At 36.4% G+C, this 25,335-nt stretch overlaps 1 protein-coding gene across 6 annotated transcripts in view; it reads left to right on the forward strand.

Moving 5' to 3' along the window:
• The window catches only part of TRDN (triadin), a 244,571-nt gene extending 222,042 nt beyond the window's left edge, over nucleotides 1-22,529 (forward strand). For all 6 annotated transcript variants that reach the window (XM_074819208.1, XM_074819204.1, XM_074819207.1 and 3 more), the window contains 4 exons: nucleotides 1,222-1,257; nucleotides 1,447-1,491; nucleotides 2,482-2,529; nucleotides 19,809-22,529. In XM_074819208.1, the coding sequence (XP_074675309.1) occupies nucleotides 1,222-1,257; nucleotides 1,447-1,491; nucleotides 2,482-2,529; nucleotides 19,809-19,951 (272 nt within the window). In that variant the 3' untranslated portion in view covers nucleotides 19,952-22,529. The remainder of the gene's footprint in view (nucleotides 1-1,221; nucleotides 1,258-1,446; nucleotides 1,492-2,481; nucleotides 2,530-19,808) is intronic.
• The last annotated feature ends 2,806 nt before the right edge of the window (nucleotides 22,530-25,335 follow it).

Raw genomic sequence — 25,335 nt, forward strand, 5'->3', positions numbered from 1 at the left:
ATATCCTGCAGAAAAGTTGCAGATGAAAGATAAGATATATTTAAATGGTTACTTGCCTTGAAAAAAACATCGTACTGAACCTCATATTCTTTTCCTCTTCATTTCTGGTTATTTTCCTGAAGAGCCAACAGGTGAAATCCCAACAGCGGGTAAATACTACATTTCTCTGGTATGTCTTATGGGAAGAGTTAATGAACATACCAGTGTTGAGTAATACAAATTTTTCATCAACAACGTACAATGCTAATGTAAACCAGCATTGTTAAACTGACAGCATTGAAGCTATGCAGTTCTCTGCTGAAGACTGTTCTGATCCGTGGATTATGATATTTTCACTGTTCATCCTCTGCAGTTTCTTTTGGTGAGCTAGACACAGGTGATCAGCACCGAGGAAGCTGGTGTTAATCAGATAACACGTGCACCAGAAGACATTCAACAAAGAGTTACTACAACTGGTTGGGTGACATGAAGTGAAAATGAACAATTCAAAGGCATCCTGCCAGTTTTCTGCTGTAGTCAACAAGGAATACTAAAATGGGCTCAAACGCCTGAAGCAATACACCTTACTTAATTTCAGTCTGCCTTGTTGAATGGAGTCACAGACCAAACGTCTGTGTTTGCAGCCTGGTGAAAAGGATGCTGAAAAGAAAAAAAACACATGTTCTAAGTGAATGTACAATTAGGGAAAAATAAACTAAATAAAATAAATCAGAACCTACTTCTGCAGGACTTCAGAATGGTTGTATTTGGTGGTTTTAAAGGTCCATCTAGCTCCATATCCTGTTCTTTTTTTATTGTTTATTTGTTTCAGATGATTGAGATTGCTCACAGAAAGAGGGTAAGAAGAAGGCAACAGGCAGAGGGATCCTTCCCTGATGCATTTTAGCCACCAACAATCAGACACTTCTGATAGTAGTTAGGGAATTACAGAATTCTAGTGCTTCAAGCCTTTATCAGCAGTTTCCAAACTACTCTGCAACCAGCAATATTCAAATAATTTCCTACGACTGTTCAGAAAGCCCAGAACTGCTACTGCCACTAAGGGTAGCAGCCACTGTGGTAATATTAGATACACTGCATACATGCCATGAGACACATTTACCACAGTTATTATTCCAGGGAAATTACTAGGGAGATCAGCTTTGTGCAATGTACTTATTGAAAGAGCCCCATATTTCTGATGCCTGTCACTTAATGCTGTTTCCTTGTAAATCTTTCTAGCCATGAAAAAGACAAAGACAGCTAAAGAAAAAGAAGGTAGGAATTTACGCTGCATGTGCATATATATGTAGAAGATCACAATAAAAATAGTATGAGATTACAATTTTACATGTATTGTTATTTGAAACAACCCCTAAATGATCTGTGTTAATTTTCAAAGAATTTTACTTGAAAACTCTAGGTAATACTTAGCAACCCTGAACTCTGATACTTTTTCCTTACTAGAAAAACCAGTTGAGAAGAAACATCTGAAGGATGAAAAAACCAAAGGTAATAAAGGGATGAAAATCTCTGCAAACAGCAATGAAAATGCAAATGTTAGGTTTTTTTCATGGGATTGGAAAGAGGAGCTTTTTTAGTCTTTCTAAATATGTGCAAGTAAGCCAAAACTATGAAATTGTGCATAAATCCCCAGTAATTGAATGTCTGATGGCTCCTTTGCATGCAAGTATCAAGGATTACATCAGCGCATCCAATCTGGCTGCGGCAGTGCCTTGCCTGTGTGCCTCCCTGGCTGGTACAGCATTAATCTGTCTGCAGGGTCCTCCAGTGTTGTATCCACAGACTAGTAGGATTAGTAGTTCCCAATTAGTCTGCTGTTATGCTCCCTAGTGAGGTAGTGCAAAGTTCGTCTCCATAGCTTGTGTGATGCTTTAGATCACCAGCTGCATATTGTAGAATAACTACATTGGTAACAAGAAGTGTTTTTGACACATAGGATAGACTTTGTGGTCACCTATATTCTCACTAACCTGTTGTACATAACACTGCCTGATCATTTCCCTATGCAGACAGAGAAGCGATTTCTCCTTTCAGTGGTTTCATCCTTTCCATACGCAGACAGAGAAGTGGTTTCTCCTATACCTCTGAAGATAATTAATAGTAATAAATTGCTTTAATTTATTAAGTTAGTGGTCTAAGACATAAATATCTCCTCTGCATTGGTTAAAGACAATGACTTGCATATAAACATTGTATATTGAAGTCCTGGAACCTCAAAGGATAACAGTTAGTTAGTTGTACTGGTTCAAGTTGCTAAACTAGCATCTAGAAGCAGTTTGATTCTATGGTTTTACTAGACATGAAATTTCTATGTTGAAATAATTCATGAGGAAAGTCACACTTAAAAATAAAACTGTTTTATAGAGATTCCTATCTGTGAGTTGATTCCAGGAAACTAGTATATTTCTTACTGAAATGTATTTAAACATTTTTGCCTGAAACTGAAGATTAATTTATCATCTATGTTTTGTTCTTTAGGAGTCCCGCCAATAAAAGAAGCTCCACGACATCACAACCTGACATCAGGTACATGATTTTCCTTTACTGTAAAGAAACTTGGTTTTCCTTTCCAAATTTCACTTTTTCTTTTTCAGTTCTTGGCTGTGGTTTTTGATTTTTTTTTAAAGGAGATTACACTTGCAATCTTTTCACATCTCTCATTCAAGTCTAGGGGACAAGATGTGAGGCAAGCCAAGTAAATCAAATTCATAAACATCTTTCCCGTGGAGAATGATTTGCTCAAATGGTATTCCTTTACCACCTTCCTAAATTTATAAACATATATTCAGCTCATTCCATTATAAACCAAGTAGCCTGTAATTAATTTGGTAGTGCATTATTTAAAACAAACATATGCTCCTCACTGAAAATCTGTTTCATAACAAAACCACATAAGAAGAAACTTGTTCAGTTTCTTTTCTCTCACATTAATAAATATTGCCTCCCATCACAGTGTGCCCTCTGCCCCAACCCCCTGCAAAAAAAGGTGAATAAATGTCTTAGAAAGAAATCTCACTGCATTGTGTTATTGGTTATCTCCATGTTTTTCCTAGTTTACAATAAAAATAAAAATATGTTCCAGATTCTTCACTAGTATAATTTAATCCCTGTGATGTCAGTGGAACTGCACTGATTCATGACAGATAAGGATCAAAGTCTTTAATCTCACCTGTGAGGTGTAACTGGTTTACACAGAAAAGAGGAACTAAATATTAGTATGAATTCTCCCAGTGCAACTTTGTTGTCTTAAACTACTGAGGAAAGAAGTTCACCTCTAGTTATCCAGACTATTTTGTTGTATATGTCTTTTTTATCTCTTTTACTGTAAGTAGAATGCTTTAGAGTCCTATGTACATGATATAAACTGTGTAACGTATGTGTAGTTATATGTATCTATGTATTTAGAAATATCTATTTATCCATATGTATAAACTTAAAGTATTTGAAAAATAATAAAAAAGGTAGCTAGGTATAAAACAATTACAGAACGATCTGACATCAAGGAAGAGAAAATGCAAATTAAATGCTAAGATCAAGCATCCAAATGTTAGCATGTGTATTTGTATGAAAATATTTGCACACATGGCTCACAACACTGTTGTATAAGGACAACTACATAAAAGAATAGCTTAACTTTATTTTTCCATCTTTTTTTTTTTTTTTAATCAGGAGTACGGACTTAAAAAGTCAGATATAGAGTTTAATTCTTCTTAATGATTCTGTTGTTATATGATAGATACAGAGGTAGAATCTATGCTAACAAAAAGTTACTATTTTATTAATATAGAATTCATACAGATCAAGTAGTGCTAATCTTAATAAATAACCAGTAAGGTAAACCAAAGATTTTGTCAGGAGGTAAAAGAATTATCTTATGGTGCAAAAATCCAAATTCAGTGTAAAACAGGAATGTACTAAAATTTGTCTACCAGTTGTCTTTCTTCTGCACCCCACACTCCTGCAAAGTTTACAGCATTCAAAAACTGTGTTACTGTGGCTTTCATTTACAGTAATTGTTATGACTGGTGAATTTAATTGTACATTATCATTGTGCAGTTATTCTTGACTGGATATTTTCCAGATCATAAGCAGCTCTGTGCAAACCATTGTTCATAACTAGCTTTGCAAACAGAACTTACTATGTAAGTATTTTCAAACTATTCTTTGTCCACTGAAAAGGATAAGTTAATTTTCAGACAATGGATGAAAGATTTTCAGAACATCAAAGTGATTTCTCTTTATGAATGTTGTTCTTTGTTATTTGCTCAAATTGAGAATTTAAAAGTTGAGACCAAATCCTAGGTCTTGAGTTAGAACTTGATAGCTTCTGTCTGTTCTGTTTGCAGATGAAGCCAGTGCATTTTCCCCAGTGCACTGAATACTAATACTTTTTACTGATAAATGGAAGTAGAAAAGGATTTGCACATTCTGAGCTAATCTAAAATTGTAAATAGTAAATCTTTTTTCAGCTTTCAAAAGCTGAATGGAGTAGATTCCCTTGTTCTTAGATTTTGATCAGAGTCCTTCAACCTTTCCCTGATATTAAAAAGCAATCAGATAAAGAAAACTAAGCAATTAAATAAGCTGTATATATCTTCAATTTTAGAATGTTCCACATTTAAACAGAATTTTAAGCAGTACTCTATCTTTCATAAACAATCATATGTGCAGTAGACACTACATTTCACTCTCTTGTAGAGCTGCAAGCAATTACTTAGAATTCTTTCCCCTTCTTTCTCCTGTCCTAAATGTCAAAATTGACACCTATACCCAGACTGAAATTTACCCAAATGAAAAAGATGGGAATTCTTAGAAATTCTTTTTTTTTCTTCTATCTTATAATAAATGTATTTGCAAGCACACAGGAGCAGGTTTTCTAACTCTTGCATTATAAATTCAACTCTGTGGTGAGGACTATCTACCATACCCTTTATATGAACAGCTTTTATAAGTCCTAGTTTGTTTCAAGGATTATACCAAAGTACGAAAATCTAAATTAATCAGAAGTTGATTATGCTTAATGTAATTACCTTGGAACTCATGGCTGAAAACTCAGGAAACAATGTGTGTTGCTTTTGTCATACAGTTAGTTGAACAGGTTGATGTTTTTATTGTGCTGTTATCTAAGCTCACAGATGTGCAAATGTGGCAGAAACAAAGAGAAGCTGTGATGGAAGAGCATGAAAAGTGAGAAATAGTGAGATTAATACTAATGTAATTCATCCATCTACCCACATACATTATTAGAGGTTTAAAACTTTCTTGAACATGGGAACTTCTTTACTTACTGTCTAGTCAAAGTTGTACCTCTAGGAAAAGTAAAATTATCATTAAGCCGAGTTGGAACACAGTTTATATGAACATATTATGCTAGCACTTTTATGAAAAAAAGTATTTCTCAGCTAGATTTTTCCTCTGCTGCTTCAGTGAGAGAGCGCAATACAGGTTCTCAGATGTTTTCTAGCATAAAGAGGAATCATTTAATCATGTTATCAGCAAAAGCTATGCAATGGAACATAAAAACATCAGCAACTCTAGTAGACAAATTCATTACATGTCTGTATTAGCACATGGTGATTGGTTTATTACTGTAAGGTTGTTTTATTGCTTTGCACTTTCTGTCTTCCTGTAATATATTTTCCAATGTAAAGATGATTTCCAAATCTGCAAAAGCAGAACATTCTATTTAATGTGAGATTTGAAATGAGAGCCATTTGAGAGACCATCAAGGATGTATCCTCAATGCTAAGGGAAAATAAACTTGTCAGCAGTACAATGTATAAGATTTTTTTCTGTGGATCATTATTTTGAAAGAGAATGAGACCATTCTATTTTTTTCCTTTGTTCTGAAGCATTTGAAGTCTTTGAAGGAAAATATGATGTTTTTCATTATTTTGAAGCTGCAGTTTTTGTCTATTTCCTTAGGCACAAAGATATTGGTACTGTTCTATAAAACAGAAGCATTGAACAATTTTGAAAATAATGCATTATATTCAAAAGAGAAGGCAAGAACTTCATCAGTGCAGGACAAGTAGCTGTCATCTATAGATAGGTGATGAGCTACAGATACTATATTTTCTACTGTCCTTGCCACCCAGTCTGTGTATCTCAGGTACATGATGGTTCTGGTATTCTGTCAGCAGCTTCTTCCAGAACTTCACCTGCATAAACTCCTACTCCTGAAGCTGACCATTTGAATGTGACTAGATCAAAGAAGCTGAACAAATGTTGAGGAGAAAAGATGTGATGTCCTTTCTTGAAATAGAAATATAGATTAAGGAAGGGGCCATTAACTGTAACAGCTGTGTCTCTGAAAGTAATAATGAAAAAAGTAATAGCATTCTTGAAATAATTTATATTAAAGATTCTTCATTTTTTTTCTCACCAGAATTCAGCAATGTTGTATTTTGTGGACATAATAAGTGTGCCATTGGCTGGAAATTAATAGAAGGAACTGGCACTCTGAGAAGTTTCAAAAATTTTTTTTACCAGATCTGTGCTCATTCACTTACAAGACCTGTGTCTATGCAGGATATTCTCATTAAGATTTTCCAGGGTGCTCATCGCTCTGCAGTACAAGTGTTCAGTGTGAGAGCAGGATGAGCTGTGTACTAAGACTGCTTGCAAGAGAGCCTGTGTAGAACAGCCTCCATTCTGTGGATACACACGGATGTCTCAATATTTCATGTTTGTTAGAATTGTGAGGATGAAGGTTGAGTGGTCATTTATCAAGAACTAAGATGACATTGATTTAATTTAGTTTAACCTATTTTGAAATTGAATTGATGAAAATTTCACTGAGGCTGCTTTGATTCTGTATTAGTGTCCACAAAACACTTCTATATGGCCTAATTAATCCATTTTTAAAGTTAACTTGAATTAATCTTCCTGATTTTTCCTATATAGGAAAGCCATATAAGGGGGAAATGTCAACCATATTGTGGTAGCTACGTAAAATGAAATCCTTATGGTCTGGTCTGAAGCTGATTAAATGTCACTGGAAAACTTCTTACACATTGCAATAAGTTTTGAAAATCAAAATTTGTAAATACACACCACAAATGAGAACAATACATAAGGTTTTATGTTAATTATAAACTTATAGATAGCCTCTCAGCATAATGACATTGTAATCTAAATTATGAATTACAGACGTAAGTTTTATCTTTTGTAACAAAGAACTTCATGGGGAAAATCTAGAAGCACTTTGGCTTCTGGCTGTGACTTCTACAGAAGGAGATCTATCCCTAGGTCTAAACTAACCTCCTCTATTACCTTTGGCTATATTTGGTAATAAGAGATACATCCTGAAGGTTAACAAGCAGAGAGAGTCCTTGCCAAACAACAGTGATAACCACTGTTAAAAATATAAGGTCAGACCCAAAACATTATTTTAGATTTTAATGTCCCAAACAGTCTGTCAAAGAGATTCCATAAAGCTTAAGGTTTCTACATCAATAAGGCACCTTCCCATGCAAGCACATAGTTTTTTGGCCCCTACATCCCTGTTTTTGAAACAGGGAAAACTGCTGGCCTAGTGCCCAGTTTCTACAAATAGTTCATTAGGATCCAGAAACTTGATTAACAATTCCTGTCTGCCAGACATGCTTTAGTACAACTAACGCATCAGCAAAATCAGGCCCTTGACAAAATGCAGCTGTAAGTACTTTGCTTTGAAAATGGTGGTGACGGTGATATTTTCTCTATATCTGTTGTAGTCATTGTGTACTCTCCAAGGGATTTAGCTGACACTCTTTCAGAGCCCTCCTCACCTGGAGAGACTCAACTTTATACCTTCTACTTCCCAGGAGGGCACTAGTTACAGAATAATATGTCTGCCTGTTCCTCTTAATTTGCACAATTCCAGATCCATTAATGCAAGACTCATTTGTACTGGAGGTTAATAGACATGATTTATATTTTTGATATAAAAGTCTGTTTCTGCTTCAGAAACCTCTTTATGTATAGCGCTTCAAACTGATACCAGGTAAAATTTAGAACTAGTTCTGGTCTAATTCTTACACTATCAGGCATGTCTAGTTATGTATGTAGCTAGCTCTTGTGGCTCATGCACATGTATAGCACTGAGTTTAATATCTGAAGAGCTTTGCAGGCCATAATGAAGGGATATTTCCTGTCATCATTGGAGAGCTGGTTTGTAAACCTGACTTCAAATGTAGGTGCTCTCATTCAACCTAAATCTTGTTCAAGGTGTCTGAAGTACACTCTAAATCTTGGTCCACAAACATTATTAGACCTTTCCCATACATGTGATAATGTGCCCTCTGAGCTTGGAATGGTTGTTTACATCAAAATGGAGCAAGCATAATTCTACCAGGGAATACAATAAGGGAAAACTCAGAGTCCAGAGAGAAATCCCAGAAATAAAGAAGGATCTTTTGCAAAAAGATGAGTTGGAGGATGAACAAAAGTTGACAGTGAACAAAGTAATCAAAAACTGGGTTTTTTTACAATTAATTCATTAACATGTTAAGCCTAAAAATTATTTACCTAGCAAATTATTAGACAAACACCTGTATTTTCTATAAATGTAGGTATGAATTGGCCTAACTAAACAACATATGAGGGTCGCAGCCTATGGAAAAAAAACACTATGAAAAAATACATTATTTAGCGTGCTGGTTTAGATCCAGTAATGAGAATCTGAATGGCCTAACTTTGCAAAATTAATCCAATTAGTAATGCTATTTATGACTGTTGGACAACGATTTCATTCCCTTACTCTTAATTGGGTCAAAACATGTTGCTAAAATTAAACTAAGTGGCTCCAAGCATTTATAAATATATAATAAAATTGTGACAAGTCAAATAAAAAAATATATATATATATATCTTACTATAAGTCTCTGGATGATTTCGCCACAAATGAACTATCAATATTTACTATTTTAATGCTTCTCATTGTTAAGTTGGTTTTGCCCTTTATTTTTACTATCTTCTTAAATCACACTGCAAGTAAAGAGAAGTACATATTACGTATTTCCATGACATATCTTGTAGAAGCAAAGTTCTATACAAAATGTAATTCTTCAATAGTTTTCTGAGTCAGAGATTATTTATATTTGTTTCAGATAAATGGCCATTTCTTCAAATCCCTCTTGAACTTTAGGAAAATAATTCCTCTAATGTTCCTTCTCTTCTAATGGGAACATTTCTTAGAGGACAGAGCAACTGTCTTACTTTTTTATCAACAAAGATTTTGGTTTTAAACATTTACCAGCTGTAAAACAGGCATCCTGATGTTGGAGTGAGTTCATGTTTCCAGGTTATCATCAGTATGTGATGATAATCCAGTGGACAAATCATAATTATGTGATGCAATTCTTAGTGAGACCAGAACTGACAGAAGATGCTGTGAAATACTTTAAAGAAGTCTGCTTATTGAGCTTCTACAGTTTCTTTCTGGTTTTCCTTTTTCCTAGAACTGTGCAAATTCAAGGTGAGGAAGACATTCTAATTTAGCTTCATTTTTCGTTGTAAAGTAGCACACAGGCACAGACCCAATCCTCCTTATCATGAGCACTTAAATAGGAGCATATTTGCACAAGTTCCATGGTCAATGAGAGACAAACTTCTCAAATGGATTGGTCATCCCTTCAAAATCTGAATTGTCTCATAGCATTATGTCATGTGGCCAGAAGCTAAATCCAGTGTCTGATGTTAAGCAGGATGAATTTGAGTCTATCAGGGTTTGTCAGTAGTATAGTTCAAGCACTGCCTTTCCTGACTTTTTATTGTCATAAAAAAGTGCTACCGCTCCCAGCAAAAAAGTTCTCACTAGCGAAGATAAATGTGTACACATAATGCTACACACATCCAAAAAGACCCCTTTATTTAATAAAGATTTCAGTTAGAATGATAACCAAAATGAAGAAAGCACTTGTATCGTTCAAACACCAGCTTCACTTTCATTAATTGCTTAACTGCCTTATCACTCACTGTTCTCCTCCTCTTCTCTCCTCTCTCTCCTCCTCCGCTCTCCTTGCCTCCTCTCTCCATCCCATGCCTTCACAGCTGAAAAAATATCTGGTATTTACTTGCAGTTATTTGGTATCTACTCTTGTTAACATAGTAAGATCCCTGATTGTTTTTACCTGTTTCTTCAGTTTTATATTTTTTGTGTGTGCATAAATGTGTTTGTATGTCAAGTTTGAGCCAATCTTTTAGTGGCTGACAGTTCATTAGAAACTGATTTTAATGCAGTATGTTGTAATTACATTAGTTGAACATGCTGGCCACAGAAATGAGTCACCAGAGGCCACGTCACATCAGCATGCCTAAGGTACATGATCAGCACACAGTGCATCAAGACACTGTCTTTGTTTTTGAGCAGTAGCAACAAAACCAATTCCGTATTACTGCCCACCAAATACCACTGTAGTCTCATGTAATTAACACTGCAGACTGTGAAAAATCCAACAGATTTTAATAGACTTTGAATCAGGCCTGCATTAATTTTTGGTCCGTCTTAAATATAATTTCTTGAATGATTCATTCATTTGTTTCTATGTTTTCCTAATAAAACACATAATGCCAGTACCAGACTCCTTTGAAAGCTCAGTGCAAGCAAAATTATAAAGACTGTGTACTCTGATCATTGCTATGCTTTGTTGGAAGTGTCTGTATTACCACATATGTCACACTGCTACATCTTGCATGGTCTTATTGTCTAACAAAAAAATTTTTTAATGAATTTTGGGGGAATGTCACTTTGGAGATATTCACACATTTATGTGAGAGTTAAATGGTTTGTGTGCAGTGACCCTGACATGGAATATAACACTTTTCTCTAAACATACAGCTTATTTATCCACCAAGCCTTCTTACTAGACAATGCAAGAGCCAGTTAACAAAACACATATTTTTTTTCTTTCCTTAAATGGTTGTTAGGTGTCATCTATCACATTCAAACTATAAGATAGAAATAATAAATTTCACCTTTTACTGCAAAAATGAGTTCTGTTAGAATAAAGATTCATTCATGGAGTTTTGTTGTTATGTTTCAAAAAGAGCACTGACTTTGAAAAACAACAAATCATAACTAGTTTTAACCAGCTTTGGTCTTTTGATCTTATATATATATTTTACTGTGGATATATTTTTCCCCTCTAATGACATAAAATATGACCAGAGTGACCTTCTAGCACTATTGATTTGATACACTTACAATGTTTTATACCAAGAGAGTGTTATTAGAGACACGTACTGATAATATTTTTGTCCCACTGATTGAAATGCCAATAAAGGCTGGATTCTTTTGTGTATTTAGCAAATTTCCTCAGTAAGTTGGGACTGCAGACACTGATAAGAAATAAAACAATCTTCTAGGTGTTTCTTGCTCACTGTTGAGGACTGATTTTGAGAGATGTATTTATTCTTTTAAAGTATAGCCATTTTACCTTTTCCAGACCTTGCAGTCCCACAATGCTTGAAAAGAGCCGTTAATGAGAACATGCGATCTGAGTTCTCATGGCTATAACAACAATGTTGTTGCTAGTATTTAACTCTGCTGCTCAGACATCTTTAGTACTTTTTACTAAATAACTTATTATCTGACAGACCCCCTGCAAAAATGGATATGAAAACTTGGATGGTCTCTGCAAAGATGAGCAATTAATTGTGTTATATCACAGACACTTTGAAAGTAGCTTTGAGAGATACTTTCCAACCATCCTTATTTTTCTTTTCTTATTCAAGGCAAAATAAGATGCAAAAGGAGTATCCTCATGGGACAATTTCTTTTTTTCCCTGTCTACACATTGTCTATACAATGCTAGAAAAATGTCATTTTAAGGGGATGTTTTTAGATATATAGAATTGATTTAAAGTGGTAGTGATAGTTCTTGCTTATGTGTAATGGACATATAAAAGCTTTCTTCTCTTCTTTTCCCCTTCCTCCTTCCCATTAAGCATTGTACTTCCTGAGAATGGCGGTAGTGTGGCTCTACAGCACGGTCAATAATAAGAAAGGAGTTGAAAAGAATTTATCAAAAAAAGATAAATCTAATTTTTGAAGAAAACTGTGTTGCTTTGAATAGCCAGTATCTAAACATGGACCATGTTCTGAATTTAAGAAAACAGTATTTGGTCTCCCGCATAGGCCCTCAGCATTCAGCTTTGCTATTCAGAGAAATGGGATTTAATTAAATGTCAGTTACACAGTGCCGTTAAGCACAAAGACTTATACACTTATTTTAGAAGGTGTGAAGGCAAAAATTTGTGATATTTAGCAAGGATTTCACACCGCTTCACTTCCCCATCTGCCCCTGTGCTTTCTCTGCCCAGGTTGTCATACTGTAATTTCACTGAAATGTTAAGGGAAAGAGCCCAGATTATTTGATAGGGAAAGAAGCAGAGCAAGGGGGGAAATGCTTGTCTCTCTTGCCCTCTAGTAAGCAAAAAAAATTTCAACTCCCCAGTTGTCAGAACAAGTTTTCTTTGTTCTTGTGTGGTTCAGTTTTGATTGCTGAACTAAAACACAGTATGTGCACTCCTGAGAAGCAATCAGAAAGAAATGAGTGCAATTGTTGATACTTTCCTCTTACTTAAAATTGCTTACTAATTAGTTGTTTCTAATGCTATGATTGCCTGAATTTTTCTGCTTTGTTGAATTGTTTAATTCTATTAGTGAAGAAATTTGATTCAAACTAGAAAACAGTAGTAATAAAAATTGTTTCCTCACACATTCTCTGTAATTTTTCCCTAATAACCAAACTGTTATTGCTAAAAGCTATTGCTTTTTAATGAATATTGTATTGGGTGACCGGCCTTAAAAACAGCTGTCTGAGCCTTATAGAAATGGGACTTTAACCATTGTAAAACATAAACAGGAACACCTTTGTATTCTTTAGGATTAGTAAATTTTATTCCTGTCTGAATTTTCTACCCCCTTTCCTTATAAGATCAGTTTTTTAAAAGACTATCATAAAAAAATACATTTATTTGTTTGTTTATATCACCATAATTCCTTACACAAAACTCTCATTGCTTCAGTAGACACTTGAATGGTAGTTCAGCACTTTGAGTGGTAGAAAGCTACACCTTAGTAGTCATCTTTAAAATGATACTAAATTATATTAACTCAGAAGAAGCTTTCTTGAAAATTATCACAAGGTCCCTGGACATCCTTAGAGTTTAAATATGTTCCCATATTTAACTTCATACAGCTAAAGAAGGAAATGAAAACTGTTTTTTCTCTTTAGTCCCTGAATTACCAATTCCCAAACCAGACACGCTCTTTAAGTGGAGTTAGAGCCTATCATCCTTTGGAAACTGTGGATCAATGCATAGGAAGCCAAACTCTTTTACAGAGTCCCAGCACCCTGACTTTTAAGATCCACCACATCTTTAACTATGGAGTTCCCTCATATTCATGAATTTTCTTAAAGAACTACTTCAGCTAAATCAATTCCAAAATAGACTGCTTAGGGTATAAGGATCTATAAAGGCATAAATATGCAGCATAAAATGAACAAGTCAGTGCTTACCTAACACTGAGCTTTAATAGTGACTCTTCCACTACAGGGTTCTTTTAATTAGCTGACAAATGCTTAATAGTCTGTGTCCTGGTGACTGGGCTTCTCATGAAAATCTTTCCCCATCCAGATTTGTCACAGAAGGGGATCCCTGGTTGAGGACCCCTTTATTCCCTTTGTATGGAAGGTTCTTTTGGTGATGGATTCAGAATTAAAACTCCTCTCTTTCCCAGTAATTTCTTAATCCTTCTCTCAACAGAGAAATATTTGGGATCTTACTGTCATTTCATCAGTGTCTGCTTTCTCATGCTTTGGAAATGTAAATGACTGAGTGTGAATCTTTCTGCCCAGACAGTAAATAAAGACTGTTAACCAATGTAAGCCACCATAAGGCAAAAAACTGTAACCACCTGTTAAGCAATATTCAAACCCGAGTGTAAATCTTTCTCATACATTGATTTTAATAGTCCATACAGATTCACATAAATTAATTATTTATGCCATACACAGGTGGATTTAACTCTTCACTGCCTTTGCCAGGAGTGAGACACAGAGCAATCTGGGATGGTAAAGGACTTGTGGATGTCGCCATAACAGTATCTGTAGGGGATATAATAGATGTGCACACTTTGAAAGTTAGATCTGATTCTGGGATGTATTTGGACTTCTGTGAGCCTGTCTGCTGGTTCTCAGCCAAATCAATTCTGCTGGTATCTTTGCCTTATATGTGGAAATGGAACAGTATATAAAATCAGTGTTTAACTGTTCCAACAATCTGATGGCTTTGGGATTGTATTTGTTCTCTTGTTTCTCATCCCTTACTGGGACTTGAATCAGCTAGTTGTCTTTTACCTGTCATCTTTTCCTTTCAATAGGCTTAAAGAGAACAATTATCAATTAATATTATGTAATTTGCATTCTAGATCCTCAAAGCAAAATTAATAATCATTGAACAATCATGGCAACTGGGAAGGTGCCTGAGGACTGGCAGAAAGTGTGTGTTGCTCCTGTCTTCAAAAAGGGCAAGAAGGACCCAGGGAACTACAGGCTGTTCAGACTCACCTCAATCCCTAGGAAGGTGGTAGAGCAGCTAATCCTGGAAACCATTGCCAGACACATGAAGGACAAGAAGTTGATCAGGAATAGTCAGCATGGGTTCACAAAGGGAAAGTCATGCTTGACCAACCTGATAACCTTCTATGATGAAATGACTGGCTTGGGAGACCAGGGGAGAGCAGTGGATATTGTTTACCTTGTCATCAGTAAGGCTTTTGGCACTGTCTCCCACAGGATTCTCATAGAGAAGCTGATGAAGTACGGACTAGATGAGCAGACCATGAGGTGGATTGAAAACTGGCTAAAACAGGCCCAGGGGGTGGTGATCAGTGGCAGGAAGTGTAGTTGCAGGCCAATAAGTAGCAGGGTAACCCAGGGGTCAGTACTGGTTCCATTTATCATTAGTGATCTGGATGATGCGGCAGTGTGTACCCCCAGCAAGTTTACAGATGACACAATACTGGGGGGGAATGGCTAATACAGAGAGGGCCACGTTGCCATCCAGAGGGACCTCAATAGACAGGTTTTCTCCTTTCTGCTGGAGAATTGAAAGCACCAGGAGAGTGGTCTTGCAATATTCCATACATTTCTTGAAACCAACTCTCTGTGTGAGGTGCATGTGACTTAGGGATCAATAGTGAAAGAGCACATAGCAAAAAGCATAATTCTGAAACCATGTCCTTCTGCATAGATTTTCTATATGGGCAGCTGACTTTGTTTTGCTTAGAACATGCTAAAGACAGACCATCCCATTTACAGAAGGTGTGAATCTCATCAGCCATAAAGAAGAAAGACAATATATGAGATATTTACCAGAAAATATAATTTTTAAAAAAGGACAAACCCGACAGACATTTGCAATATGTCTGCTTCAAACTCTGGTTGCTTGCTTAGATTAAATATAAAAGATCCATCCCAGCAAAGCATGCTGATGAAATTTTCTTTCATAAATGAGTGGGTTTGTATTGGGAGAATTAATACGAAGCAATCTACAAAGACAGTATGGAAAAAAAAAAGGCCTTTTTTAATAGTTTGACTACCATCCAAAACCTGAAAATGCCCTCTTTCTGTACCTACATTTGGAAGTATAACACCTTGCTTACTAAATCTTGTACTCTGAAATCAGTAGCTACTAGATCTCACATGCCATACAATGTATCAAAACAGTTCAATCTTTTAGCAAGTGAATCTGCTTAATTTACTGATGTATAAACATTGCCTTAATATCAGGATAAATCCATGAAGCATTGTGCTTTAGTTTGTCTAACCCCCTCAACAAAAATTGAAAAAAATGGGGACTTTTCATTTCAGTGAAACATTTCAGATTCATTCTAATGACATTCCAGTTAAAAAATAAAATAATTTTTTTTTGAAATATTTGTAGATTTTCCAAATAATTTCACAAAAGTTTCATTTAAAAGTTTTGAAAATCAAAAGGTAGAGTTTCCAAATTTTTGTTTCATATACCACTTGTTATTTATAAAGTTGCTTTTGGATCTTTGGATATTTTAAATCCTCTGCTATAGTCTGTTTAGTATTGATGAAAAAAGCACTTCTTTTTTTCGTATAGCCTTCCTCAAGATGAAACAGTCAATAAAGAGTTTTAATTAATTCTTTTGTGGACTTTGATTTTTTTTTTTTTTTTTTTTAATAGCAGAATCTGTATCTTTTCCCAGAAAGTTTTTCTCCAGTGAAAAGTTGTTACAACTAAATTTCTCAGTGACTGTAGTTTTGCCTATGCCTCAGAGGCTAGGAGAAACCTCCTACAGATTAATTCCTCACACTGCTTCACTCACACCACAGAGGAGAGGAGACTTCTGTCAGTTTCAGTGTGGAAGGAGCCTTTGGCCCTGTCACTGATACATGCCAGTTCAGAGCCTGATGTTACAGCCCACACAGACCCTAAGGTCTGGACCCTTAACAAGGGCTCCTGTCATTTGCACTAAAGGAATATTTTCCAACAGAATTAGGTTGTCATTCATGAAATGTGTGAGCACTAAAAAGGGATAAAGTGTTTTACCGGTGTTTTTGACTTCTGGCTGACAGCAGACTGATTGTCCAAAACACTGGTTTTGGAAGACAGGATGCTGCAATATTCATAGCTGTTTGAGCCTCAAACCCCTTACACACTTCTGGAAGAAGTGTGATTGTTTTTTCCTCCTTATCTTAAAAATTCTTGTACATATCCTACCTTTTCTAGTCCCCATGTTCTTATTCCCATCCCATTTGTAATGTTTATCCTACTTTACTCCTACTCTTCAGGCTTTCACACTCTCAGTTTGTCCAAAAAGTAATTCTTACTTTGTTTTTCCTATCTGTCATAATCTCCGGCCCTTGTCTCCCCTCTTACCATGAGGTTCCCCTATCACTTTCCAACCACTTGGCCACAGTCTCTTCATAAAGTTATGTCCATTTTTTTCCTCAAACTCTTTGGTCAAGTTGTATGTCACCCATTTTTTCTTCCAGTCACACGAAGAATCACCTGGACTAGTCATTTTGCTAGATTAGTGTTAGTGTCCTACCATGGCAGACCACTTGTTTTGCTTGAGCAATCACAGTCTCCACCACAGTCTTCTACCCTCAACATTCTGCCTCTAGGCTGCTAGGATACTCACACTTTTTAAAGAAAAGATTTTTTATACCACAAAAAGAAAATCTTTTTTTTTTCCTAGCTGTTTGTTGGGGTTTTTTTAAATATACCTACATTGTTATTTTGGAGTTCTTTGCCAAAAACCAAGCTCAACTGGCAGCTAATTTCAGCATTGAAAGTTTCACCACAGGTAGTTAAATATGGTAACAAGTTAAGTTACTGGAATTAGAGTCTTATGAAAGGAAGTAGCAGGCAAACTTAATGAAAGTAATTGCTACCATCCTTATCTCTCCTGAGTTTCTATTTTATCTTACATTTTCCTGATATTTTCTGAAAACTGGTGATAAGTGACAGGCTATATAAACAATTGAATGTCACTTCAAAATGTTGCACTTAAGTACATAGTAGCCAAACAACAGGGCTCATTTCAAAAACATTATAGGTGTCTCAGAAATAACACAGTCAAGGGTGATCCTTTAGCATTACACATTTCAAATACACATACATTTTAGATTTTATTTTTAAAATAATTATTTTCTCTGCCTATTTTTCAAATTTAGCATTACAGCCCACATAATTAGATTGTGGCTCTTGGCCAAGTTGCAAAAATCTGAAAATTCACCCTTTCCCTTACCATCCATGAATTTAGTGACTTTTAACAATAGACTGTAAATCAGATTTTCAAGTTAAATGGTTGCGGTGGCCAGTACTACTAGTGATTTTAGAATGACAATCAGATAACACCTCTGGAAAACACTGTGGTGTCAGACATGCTATCATTACAATATTTAACCATGTTTAAAATGCTTGTGTAGCTATATAAGCTAGAATGTACCAGGACTTTGTGAAAGTATGTAAAGAGCTAACTTTTTACTTTCTGACTGCATGTAAAACATAGAGGAGTAGTTTGTGGGGTTTTTTCCCCTTAAGTAAACTATTTATTTGTATTTATTGGGGCTAGAAAATGCATGATGCCATACTTGGCTTCTTCATAAAGAAGAGAGAGTTATTGATTTTTTTGTTTTAGTTTTTATATCCATAAGAGTAATATGCAGAAATACTTTCCATTTAAACAGCACAAGGTGAGTTTTTAATTGGCAGCTTTTTTCCTGTAAGGTATTTCTCTTTATCAAACTGGCACCCACTGGGTTTTCTGTTTTGGTTTTTTTTTAAAGATCTGGTTGAGAAATCTCTGATGGAGTAATTTGGTAGGAGAACATTGTTTTTAATCATAGAGGGTTTTGCGGAAATATACTGCTTTTAGTTAGTTTTATTCACAAAGGTTACTTTAGTTCAAGTATGAAATAAGTCTAATTGTTGAAACTATAACATATCCCAGAAACTTTCTTGTCTTGCCCAAGTGCCTCTGTAAAATGGCCAACGGTACAAGACATAGCACATCCACACCATGCACCTAGTCCGTGGCTTGTCAGGCCTCACAAGGGAACCTTGGTCTGTCAGATTTAGGCTGTGAACTCTAGTCATACCAGTTGCTTTGTCTCTGTTTTCTGAAGAAATCTCAAATTCATTCCACAGAAGAACATCAGAAATACTGAAAATTTTGGGGAAAAAATTGTTTCCGTTCTTAGATTTAGTGGAAAAGCAGTAAGTCAGATGACTGATCTGATTTCCAACTCCATTTTGAAGTGTGCTTTTTAGATAGCAAAACTTAATCTTCTCATGAGTTGGGCAAGAAGACCATAGAGGATAATATAACTGGACTGAATATATCGGCATTTCTGACACTCCTCTCTGTGTTCCACCATTTACTGTGACTTGGCAGTCAATAAATAAACCCTGCACCTCAGTTTATAACACTGGAAGCTATGGAGCCCATCTCAGTTTAGAACTGCCTCAGGGAACAGCTAATTTTTTTTAATATGGAATGAACAGCAGAGGAAAGAAGAAGTCATCAGAAAATTAATTGCATGAAAACTAACTTGTTTCAGGTGCCAACATTCCTCCAGTCATTTTCCCAAACACATAACTGACTAAAAGTTATCTTTTAAAAGCTTGTCAATGTTAATCTCAGAGTGCAAAACTCAGCTTTTGGAACAAATTAGGTCAATTCCATCTGTGCTAATGAGTTCCTGAACACTTTTAAAACCTAATGGAAATAAGGGCAACTACACAGACTAGTGCTCAAAAATCAAAAGGGAGAAAACCTCCCTGATTGTGAAGGACTAGGAAAGAAGTACTGTCATTTATGATCCCTTTATTCAGAATAAAAGATAACTCATTTGAAGCCTAATAAAATATGTCATTATCTTTATTAGATGTGAGTCCTTCTGGAACTCCTCAGTGTATCTGAAAGTCACTGTGAAATATAAAATCAGAAAATATATGTGTAAATTTTGGGGACTTCCATTCAGCTATCCCAAAATGCAAATATTCTGGGAGAAGTAGGACTATAACACTAGAGGAATAATAGATTTAAGTGTGAAATTGTCAATAATTTCTCATCCTGTGCTACAAAGATGTCTCACTGAGCCTTTCAGGTAAAATCTTGTTGATGTGTGGAACCTGGCTTGTAATCACACTAGAGATTTGTGATGTTATAACTCAATGGGAATGAAGCTATACAGATATTTTCTGAAAGAACATAGAATAGATTCATGGCCTCAGTTCGGAAGTCATTAACCATCTCTTCCTTGTTTTCCTAGCTCCTGTCCGCTACTTTCAATGTGTCTTCCTAAATGGACCTAATGGATTTGGACTGCAATTTCCCACTAATCCCCCTTCAAACAAGGAAGAAAAGACTCACTCAAAGACTTCCAAGAGAAGGACAAGGAAACCAGGGCAGTAGAGAGACTGAGTCCCGTGATCACTCACATTTTGCACTTTATATTTTCTGCTGAGGTCCACAGTAGTTACAGTGGTACTTGTCATTGCAAGAATGTGATCCACTTGGACACGTGTACCTGGAAAATGTTTCCATGGGGCAGAGGCAAAACAAGCAGTAATGAACTGTGTTTGACAAAGGTAGAAATGTAAAAGTGCCCCATTTCTCGTGGAAACGCTGCAATGTTAACAAAGTGTTGACACGATTGTGTGTGTGGGCGTGTGTGTGTGTTTTCCTGCCTCTTTTGCTCTTCTTGTTTTTCTTTACCTACCTGCTCAGCATAGAAGTGAGTCTGTTTTCCATTTAATCTTATCTAGGGAGTGAAAGGTTGAATGTAGCTCTTATATCAGCAAGATTGCAAGTCTACCTGCAATCCTAAATCATTTCTTTTTAACGTTCAATCAAATTGCTGACAGGAAAAAGCCTCACTAAGTCATGAAAATGTGCTCTGTGACTGGTGCTATTTTTATGTCTCATTGACCAGTGTAGCCTGAAGCTCACACTTACTTGGAGCAGCTCAATATACTATCAGTAAGTTGACTCCACAAGTCATGTTAATGATGAATATTTCTATTTAACTTGAAGCAGTAAATGCTTGGTCTGTTTGCCCTGCCTGTTGATGAAGTACAAACTCTTCACTTCCTAAAGCCCAAAGTGAGCAGAGAAAGTGAAACAACATGGCAAAAGTGAGGAAAAACAGTGCTTTACCAACATGAAGATCCCAAGAAACAAATGAAATAATTTTAGTACTTATATTTTTCTTCTGTGGGCAATTCAGATTGACTTGCAGTGAAAACCATGTAAATGGAGAATATACCAGCCAACTATTTGCTATTAGCATAAATTAGAAGAAAAGCTATGATGTGAGATGCCACTCATGAAACTAAGGCAACCCAAATTTCCAATAGGTAAACATGCCAGTTTGATGCAATCTCAGATCAGTGAACAAAAAAACCCAACAAAACCAATTTTAAAAAATAAAATTAAATTTAAAAAAAAAAAAAACACCAAAAAAAACACCCCAAAAAACCCAAAAAAACAAAAAACAAGAGCATACGAAATAATCTGAGTAGCTGATTTTGCTAGATGAAATGAAAGCACTTCCTCACAAGACACTACTGTTGATAACTTATAAATGAGAACTGGAAGTAGATATGCGCATCCTCAACATTCTTTTATGCATTTCTGTAGAAATAATGGGTTTGTTGCCTTGAGAAGGAGATGGGATGGCATTTGATCCATGTAAAGATATGACTGAAAACTGGCATCTCAATTGTCTGTACATCTGGCAATGTAAATAATCATACATTTTCGCAAGCTGCTATTTCTTTGTATTTCTTTACTTTGTTTTTGCATTTAATCTGTGAAATGTACAGCAATGATCTTAGTTATATAGTTACCTGGTGAAGCAGCATGATGCTCTTTGTACAGCCGGGCTACTTGCAAAGTCTGAGCACACCAGTAACTATATACTGCTTTTTCGTTTTTAGCATAGTTCAGGATAACATCAGCCCCTTAACCATTCCCTATCCCAGCCGACCCATTCTTACCTTAATCAAATAACTGACTCACATGAGTTTTGGACAACCGAGTCTTTGACAGGTTAATTCAGAAAGCTTTGCTGTTGCACTGCTGGGTGGGGTTGGTACTCCCTGATTACTGGTCATGGCCTTATGTGAACTGAGTTCTCGGTCTTAATGCACTCTCGTATTGCACAGGTTCTGTGCTGCAAAAACTGTCATTGCAACAAGCAGTCTAGACAGTGGTTTCTGGAAAGTAGGAACAGGTCCTGCCCTAGGAGTAGCTCTTTCAACATAGGAACACACTGCAGATGAAAGTGTTCATGGTGAATGCCTCCAGTTACCTGTGAAATCTGCTCTTGAGATAGAGTTACCAACAGAGAATATTTCATGGTAAAATGACAATCTTTAATTTTCTCTCAGTGAACCTTTTTATATTCCATTGACTTTTTTTCATTCACAATTTGTGATTTTTATATATTATTATGGATATAGTTGCCCTAGGTTTTTACTGCAAAAGCTGTCTTAAAAGGCGATTATAATATACTTTCTGAAAATCAGTTAATTCAAGACTTTATCTAATTCCAATAATCAGGACAAAATTTTAATATACTATAAACCATTATTTTTTCAGCTTCTTTTGGCAAAATAAATTTTTTTCATTATAGATAGCCTTAATCCTTTCTTCTCATTTGAGATGGGAGATGACAAGAATATGTTTCAGATCTCATCTCCATGTTTCAATTAGATATCTGAAAGCTTTGGAAACATAAACAATTAATATAATTGAATAAGTGATATAAAATAAGTCATTTATTGTTGTTTCCTAATCTCAGTCACTGCCTTGAAGAACAGGATAAACAGGTCCATTCTCAAAGTAGCAAGCATTTTTTTCTTTAAATTCACTTGGAAACATCAAAAAAAATGCTTGAATTGCATGGTTTTACTCAAATTAGCTTGAAATATTGCAAAATCATATGCTGATTGTTATCTATTTTGGAAAATAAAGAATATAAACCTTGTTCCAGTGGCTGTGATATGTTTTCCTGTGAATCTAAAAGTGGAGGACAAGGGTTTACATATGTCAGTTTTCTATCCCTGCTAAGTATATACAAATCTTCTGAATATAAAGACGTGACATTTCTTACAATTAGGCTGGAAAAATGAATCATTCATCATTGTATTTATTCCTAATGAGCTTTTTGCAATACTTAGCTAGTCTTTTTACACACTTTGTGGATTACACTCAGACATACGAAAAGCTAAATGCTTGCTGTAATCATTCAAGGTAGGACGTCATCTGTACCAAAATCACATATGTTCATCAAAGTGGTTGTTTAAAATACAACTGCGCAACCTATACAGACAAATGTGCAATCTTGAATGACTAGTCTGTAGTCCACACAATTGGGAAAATGACCACGAAGAAACTGAGAGAGCACAAATGGTGAGATTTCTCCCCTGACCCCCATAGGAACTATGGCTTGCCTTTATCAGCAATTGTTAAAACAGGTGAGCTGGTGGAAAAAACAGACTACAGCCTGAAGATAGCACATTTGCAATTGTACAGCTCTGCATTGGGGTTCGAGAGTCCTTTGCCCCATGGAGTTTGATAAGCCTTCCCACGCGGGAGGTTTGTTGCTTGGTAGTTTGGCTGTGCAGGTGGACCGGCGTTTCTAATCCCTTCTTCTTGAAAATGTGCACCTTTCTCTGAGATGCTAAAATCCTGCTGAAGTCAAAAGGAACAGTCAATTTCCAGCAACTCTGAAAATTAAGACTTGACCAAGCTCAATGAGATCAATTGCTCAGCCAAGAGTAAGCTGTCCACCCCAAAACTGCCTGCTCTAGCTAGTACAGTCCACGGACCCTGTCTGCAGCCCTCAGTTTGCACTCAGTCTTTCAAACTTCTACCCACATTGCAGCTGGAGTCCAGTTTTGTCCAGTTTAAAACCTTCCAGCAAATGGGAGCTTTTCTCAATGGCTCATTTCTATTGCTCCCATTGCTGACGTAATTTCCAAAGGAAGGTTGAAAAGCCCATGTAAAAGAAGCTATTTTGGTGATTAACTGTGTCGGTGTACCAGGTGCAGGTGCCCCGGCACTGGCAGGGGGCTGTGAGGCGGCCTCTGTGCGAAGCGGCCGGGGCTGCCCCGTGCTGGACACAGCCGGTTCCAGCCGGCTCCAACCAACCCACTGCAGGGCACGGCTGAGCGGCACAGATGGTGGTACCTCTGGGAAAGCCTGTGTAAGGAAAGGCAGACAATGCCACAAAGAGAGAGGAGGAGGGAACAAAAAGAGTGAGAAGCAGCAGAGGGAGCACCAAGGTCAGAAGAGGAGGAGGAAGAGGAGGTGCTCCACACTGGAGCAGAGATTCCCCTGCAACCTGTGGAGGACCCATGCCAGAGCAGACAAAAAGTGTGAAGAAGACAGAGCAGTGAAGAGGAACCACCATGTACCAACTGTAACTGCTGGAGACTGGAGTGAAGGAATGAAGTTGAGCTTGGGAAAGAGGAGAGGAAAGGTGTTGTTTTAATGCTTGTCTTTCCGTTTCCCACTATCCAAATTAGCAATTACATTTTTAGGAGTTAATTTTTCCTGAGTCTGCTTTTTCCACAACAGTAATGAGTAATCAGCTGGACTGTCTTTATTTCAAACCACGAGCTTTCTCATTCCTGTTTTTCCTATTTTTTACAACTGAGAAGAAAAGTGAGTGAGCAGCTGGGTGGGAGTTTGGCTGTTAGCCATAGATAACCCACCACAGCTGGTTGTTACACAGACCCTATACACCTCCTACTAAATGGCAACAAATTGCTGTTTGTCCCACAATTAGGGTCTTCACTTAGAACACAAGAAAGAACATACATAACTTGTACATTGCCGAAAGATTTATGCCATTGATCCCCAACTCTAGAACTACAGATCTAGGTTTTTTATACCCAGTCATTTACTACTTAGTATAGTCTAGTTTAGATTCCATATTCCCTGCAGAAAAACTCTACGGCACTTTGCTTTAGTCCAACATAATACGAGAAGTGCAGTAAGCACAGTTGCAGAGGAATATCTTTATCTGCCAGGACATAGGCACTCAGGAGAGCTGCTGAAAGACTCTTCCCTTTCATACCTCACTTAATTCTTTACTTCCACTTTGGCATCCCACTGTATAATCCACTCAGTATGGTGAGAAATGAGTGAAAGACTTACTCCCTTAGGGACAACACTGGTTGTTTAAGCTGCTTTGGACTTAAGACAGTCAGCTGCTGACTGCCCACAGTTACATACCATCAGTAACACTTCTTTCCAAGGATTCAAGATTTTGGAAGCCAAGAAAACAAGTAAAAATATAACATAAATAATACTGGGAGATAATAAACATAAATAGTACTGGGAGAAGGAAAAAGGGAAGACGTGAGGGGCTGGTAACTGACAAATTAAGAGGAAATATCAAATGCCTTATGAGGTTTCCTAGGCAGGAACTGTGCATAAAAGAAGAATTTGCTAAAGATTCAGCTTTGAGAAGGTGATATTTCTGCCACCTTTTAGTTTTCCAGAAGGAAGAAACACAAAGGCAACTGAAAATATGAAGCATGTGTTATTTATACACCTGAAAATGTCAGTAGATATCTAGCTTTCATACCATCCATTTATCCTGTGTGCAGTTCTCCAGAAATTCCCAATTAGCCAAATAGTTAAGGAGTCATATTATTCACCTGTGAGCAAAACCTCCTTATGCAGAAATCTTAGACTTTCAATTAAACAATGAAATAACATGACATTTTGTGGTTTTTCTCTTAATTTATGGATTTCTGTGTATGCTTGTTGCTGGTGATACA

This window comes from Strix aluco, chromosome 3, assembly GCF_031877795.1.
Source record: "Strix aluco isolate bStrAlu1 chromosome 3, bStrAlu1.hap1, whole genome shotgun sequence".
NCBI lineage: Eukaryota > Metazoa > Chordata > Aves > Strigiformes > Strigidae > Strix > Strix aluco.